At 35.8% G+C, this 5415-nt stretch overlaps 1 protein-coding gene across 1 annotated transcript; it reads right to left on the bottom strand.

Annotated features, from left to right (window-relative positions):
• Window positions 1-1165: 1165 nt before the first annotated feature.
• LOC107785251 (universal stress protein A-like protein) lies at window positions 1166-4113 on the bottom strand. The gene is made up of 4 exons (XM_016606503.2): window positions 3798-4113; window positions 3594-3685; window positions 1704-1822; window positions 1166-1558 (listed from the first exon to the last, which is right to left on the bottom strand). The coding sequence occupies exons 1-4, from the start codon at window positions 4003-4005 to the stop codon at window positions 1480-1482; spliced, it is 498 nt and encodes a 165-aa protein (XP_016461989.1). The 5' UTR covers window positions 4006-4113; the 3' UTR covers window positions 1166-1479.
• Between the last annotated feature and the right edge of the window lie 1302 nt (window positions 4114-5415).

Genomic DNA, 5415 nt, shown 5'->3' with positions numbered 1-5415 from the left:
GAAGGACGAGTAGCAATTATATCAGTGTAGAAGGCGAATATGCTGCTTCTAACATGCCTTCTGTATTTGATTGACTTGGAAAATCAACTGTGAGAACTTCCGTATTTGAGAGATTGGGTCCATTAAAGAAGGGGAATAAGTTCCAGAGAAATTATCGAAATACAAGAACACCCGTTTCACCCAAAATTCACAAGATCTCTAAAGATTTTCAAAGTTTGGTTCCTTCTAGAATAAAGCGACAAACAAAAGTCATGGTTTCGTGTGATGAAGTACTGAAGGTGAAGCCATACACTGTGGTCTACACTAAAGAACGTGATGAAGACGAAGAAAGTGTGGGTTCTTCGTATCATGTTACTGCATAAGGCGACCATGGTGTTTTATCTCTAATGGAGGATGCTGAGAAATTGGAAGATGTTTTACCATGTTATCACATATCCTTCAACGATGGGGACCCTTAAAAGGTGTAGACATCGAAATCTTAATGGATCGAGTTAAATCCTAAATTCAAAATACTACAAGACCTCTTGAAATTCTAGGAGTCTGTCAGTGTTGCTTGGAGGCTACTCTACCAAAACCTTAGGTCACTCTTATAAAAAGGGTTATATAATCCTTTAAAAAATATCTCAAAAATGGAGATCATCTCAAAAATCCCATAAACTCATGGGATATTCATAAAGAGATCAAGATGCGGCCAGATAGACATAATTTCATAGACATCAAATACATCCCATGAAAATGTATATCATTCTACGTTCGAGAAATACGTCGCTAAATCCCTCGAATCACGTATAATAGATCAGGAGGAAAAAATCAAGGGATAAATAGAATTACAACCTACAATGTTTATCAATAAAATCCATTTTTTTTCTTTCTAGTTGTTGTAATTGCAATTTTATTTTCCTGCCCAAAATTATTGCAAACACCACCAAAACTTACTCCTTATGTCCTATATGTTCCATCTAAAATGAAATAATTGTTCATATTAGCTTTTTAAGCATTCTTTTAAAACATTAATAATAGAAGTGAATAATAATAAGAGCAGTTATTTGAATCTATCCATCAGAACGTAATTGAAAAATTCTATGGTCTCGAATCTATTTTTATATGCCTTCTGATGGGACAGTTCAAATATTAATTAGATTGATTTTGCTAATTGAGACAAATCTTTTTCATACTATATATAATGATTTATTTAATACAGGATCACACAATAACAAATGGTCCTTCACAAGAGCAAACATATAAAGACATTACACAACCTTCATAAGGCGACAAATTTAAACTCTATGAATTCTAAGTTCTGAAATAACGACTTAAATTTAAAGTTTATGAATTCTAACTTCTGAAATAACGACTGAAAGAGCTAAAAACTAGTCTCTAAATTTAAAATTTATACATATTTCATGAATTTCATAGCACAAATATGGGATTTCGGACATATCTAATAGTTATTTCCTTCTAGCTCCGCCCCTGCTCCTTTCATGACGTCCTCCTCACAACAAGAACCGGACACTTGGCATTGTGAACACAGTAGTTGCTAACACTTCCCAAAAATGCCCTGTTTTACATATGTTTAAGAAGAAAAACAACATTATTTCTCTATTTACAAAATAAAATAAATATTTTGTCAAGACTCAATAAAGCCAAATCTTATACATTTTTAACATGTACAGAGTCTGAAATGCAGCAAATTCAAAACTGACCTTTGTATAGCACCCTTGTTATGGCTACCTAAGACAAGCAAATTTACATGAACCTTCTCAGCTGCTTCACATATAGTTTCCTTTGGATCTCCCACTTGTGTCATTGTCTCTGCAACTATCTGCACATATCAATTTTGCATTACTTAAGCTTGCGTATATACTTGAATAACAAGCACCACTATCAGGACGGATGTAGGGTATTTTACAGGTTCGACCTAACCTGATAGCTTTTGGGTAAAGCTTGTATTCGTATTAGAAAATCTATTAAATTTGTGTTAAGGCAAGGTTATCGTCAGACAATATAATGCAAGCGACGGATAGCGCTTGCCATATGAAGAAGGCGACTCCAATGGGAGACGAAGGCAACGTGGGCTTGCCATATAGATGTAGCGCTTGCAAGGCTATTCAGACGATGTTAGCAAGATGTAGCACTAGCAGGGTTAGGGTAGCGCTTGGCATAAAGAAGCTAGCCAGAAAGCAGGTCAGATAGGCGAGCGATAGTACAAGCAAGCTAACACGCTGACAAGGTTGAAGGGGTCTTGCACAACCTTCGGATTATCGCAAGCGCAACCTTTGATCCCTTCGTCAAGGCAGCACATATAAAAAGGGTCTTCCACGACAATAAGATTTTAAGAGAAAGCAAAGATGGGGCTCTACAAAGGATAGAGAGAGATCTGCACAAAAGAGAAAGTAGAGAAAAGGGGAATTAAGCAGTATGAACCAGAAAAAATCAAAGAAAAGTACCCCGCTAATAGTGTTTTTCGCAGCAGTCCAAGGGGTTGGTTTACTTTTGGGCATGCTTCGTTTGCTTTGCTCTTCTTCTTCGGACACATGTGGCATGGTACTAGAACCTTGTTTAGAGATATTTTTGCTGGTATTGATCCAGACCCAGATTTAGATGCTCAACCCAGTAACTAAAATATGCTATGGGTTCGATGCCAAGTTCAGAACCCATAAACTTCAAATCCTAGCTCCGCCCCTCACCACTCTAGTCTTTTCCCCTTTCTCCCTATTTTCCTCTAGTGGTCATGTTGTAGTATACCAGTTCTTATTCTGAAGTTTAACTTCAAGGCTACTTAAAATAATAACTACAGTAAAACTTTACAACAATAAAGGGGAGTCCGCAGTCCGATACATAAAGCATCGGCAGGCGGTCCGATACATAAAGATTCAATACGCAATCAAAGGATTTCTCCCAAAAAAAGAGAAGAATTCCCTTGCTTTCTTTTTGCTCCGCTCGTGCGTGGCACTCCTTGCTCGCGGAGTGGCATACCCAAAATAAGAAGTGGGAAGTGGTAAAATGGCTAGGAGGAATAAAGCTTATTTCAAGTACTAATAAAAGCATTCATTACAAACTCTTGTGCTCACTTATACCAAGTATAGGATGTTTTCCTGAGCATGTCTGTCCGCAATCCGATAATAAAACATCCTTTATTTCACGCAGGAATGCAGGGTTCGAGGAAAAGCCTAACACTCCAAGGTTATCATGTAGACAACTTATCCTAATGCAGGCATTAATGACTGCTTCCACGACTCAAACCCGTTATCTATCGGTCACATGGAGACAACTTTACCATTGCTCCAAGATTCCCCTTCAAACGTTTTTTGGAGTCAATATTACGTTATAATATATATATAATCTTTATAAGAAGACTACGGTATAACAACCAAAAAATATTCGGGACAAGCCAAAAAATGTCCGGAACAAATAAGATGCTATAGAGAGGTTTGACGGTGCACATAACTATCTAGAAAAAATTGGGATTAGTAAGGTAAAACATGCTGCAATAAGTTGATCAAAATTTAAAAGTTACATCATTAGTGTGTATCAGTTAAATATTCTACTTTTACTATAGTCTGAACAATGCAAGTAAAACTACAAGACAATACCCCATGTTGACCACAAACATCCTTAGCTTTCTTCAGCAGAGCATTAGTTACTTTCCTTTGATTTTCTTGTATACTTGTTATTAGTTCTGGTGCTGCAAGCAACCATATGCAAAATCAAAATCAAACGAAAAAGAGGAAAAGAACATAAAATTAATCATCTTAATAAAGAAAAAAAAAAGAAAATTTAATTAATAAATTACTTACAGGTAACACCAAAAGATGAAGCATAGATATAGCTATAATCAGCAATAGGCTGGCCAGTGAATAACACAATCTCTGAATTCAGTAAAGAATTGTAAAGATTGTTAAGTGTCCATTCTAATGCATAGAAACTGCACTCACTTTCGTCTATTGCTACCATCACTTTCTTCTTTTTTTCCTCTGTAACATTACTTCTTCCACCTTCTTCCATTTTTATTATTTACTCAATATCACCTCAACAATATCTCCTCCTTATAATTATTTATATTTACTCATATATAGTATATGTATTCTTCTCGAACCATCTGTCTTATATGTATTCTTCTCCAACCATCTGTCTTATTATATGCAAAAGGAAGTGTATTATATTTCATTGCCACGTGGTGATCAGAGGTGTGTTCCTTGTCTTGTCATATGCCACGTAGGGATGAGCAATAATATTATGCAGATATGGCCCTTATCCTTTTCCAGTAATACAGCAGCTTCTTGAAACTTGATTAAAGATTTTAGGATATTTTTCCAGTAATTTCGTGTTCTACAGGTGATTGTTGTTGCCACGTTGATGCTTATCTTCAGCTTCTTCTTTTTTTCTTTTTTATTTTTGTAATTATCTTTAGCTTCTTTGGTATGTCTTGTGAGTACACATTTGTTCTGTTGGCTCTCTCTTACACTTGTCACACCTCCTTTTTGCACGCCCGCCCCGAAAGGTAAACTGCACGAGGGAGTCTTTCCAATTTAAGTGACAATATTCGAAATGAGATTATTTATTTAATTCAGAGTCGCCACTTGGGAAAAGATTGGTTTTTGGTGTCCCAAGTCACCGGTTTTATCTTGAATCCCAAATCGAGGAAATTTTCGACTTTCCGAATGAAGTCTGCGAACCATAAATTCTAAGTAAGGAATTCTGTTGACCCGAGGGAAGGTGTTAGGCACCCTCGAATCCCGTGGTTCTAGCACGGTCGCTTAAATTGTTATAATGGCTAAATATCTGATTTAATACATGTTATAACTTATGTGCTTTTATTAAGTTTAAAAAAACTTTTATTATTATTATTTTTTATAGAATTGCAACGTCGTGAAAACGCATCTCGAACCAAGTCACAATCAATGCACCCGCGGTTGTTAATACATTCCGACTCCTTTGAGATTTTGAATTTGGGTCACATAAATGCGCACCCGAATTTAAGAAGGTATTTTGATTAAAATCGCGCCTAAAGAGTCTAGCATTATCTTTGGGGAAGGCAGTGAAATTCATTAAACAATCCATCCCGAATTCTAAGTATTTTATTACGACCAATTATTGAGGGCCCCGCAATTTGCATTTTTTATTTGGCGAGGCTCGTCTCATTTTTTGAAAGGGTAAACCTACAGCGACTATATTTTTCTATTATGTTTGTCTCTAAAAATGAAGGAAAATATACGCTAATTAAATTAACATGCTTGACCAGCCTCCAGCCTCTTATTAATTATCAGATTAATTATTTATGAGGCGGGGAATTATTTCATGCCTTATTTCATTAGCGAACATGCTTTTAAGTTGATAAAGAAAATTGCATACAAGATTAATAAAATGTTAAACTCACGCTAAACATTCTTCAAGTTGAATTTAAACTAACTCATT

This window comes from Nicotiana tabacum, chromosome 20 (assembly GCF_000715075.1).
Source record: "Nicotiana tabacum cultivar K326 chromosome 20, ASM71507v2, whole genome shotgun sequence".
NCBI classification, from domain to species: domain Eukaryota; kingdom Viridiplantae; phylum Streptophyta; class Magnoliopsida; order Solanales; family Solanaceae; genus Nicotiana; species Nicotiana tabacum.
The sequence above is the reverse complement of the archived record's forward strand: the minus strand, read 5'-3'. Positions and strand labels throughout refer to the sequence as shown.

What these genes read in the sequence shown, in the direction of transcription:
- LOC107785251 (XM_016606503.2), bottom strand. Translation starts at nt 4,005, where the DNA reads ATGGAAGAAGGTGGAAGAAGTAATGTTACAGAGGAAAAAAAGAAGAAA. An exon ending in TTCATCTTTTGGTGTTACCT is followed by an intron (nt 3,686 to 3,797) that starts GTAAGTAATTTA and finishes GGTTGCTTGCAG; the next exon opens with CACCAGAACTAATAACAAGT. An exon ending in AACAAGGGTGCTATACAAAG is followed by an intron (nt 1,559 to 1,703) that starts GTCAGTTTTGAA and finishes TATGTAAAACAG; the next exon opens with GGCATTTTTGGGAAGTGTTA.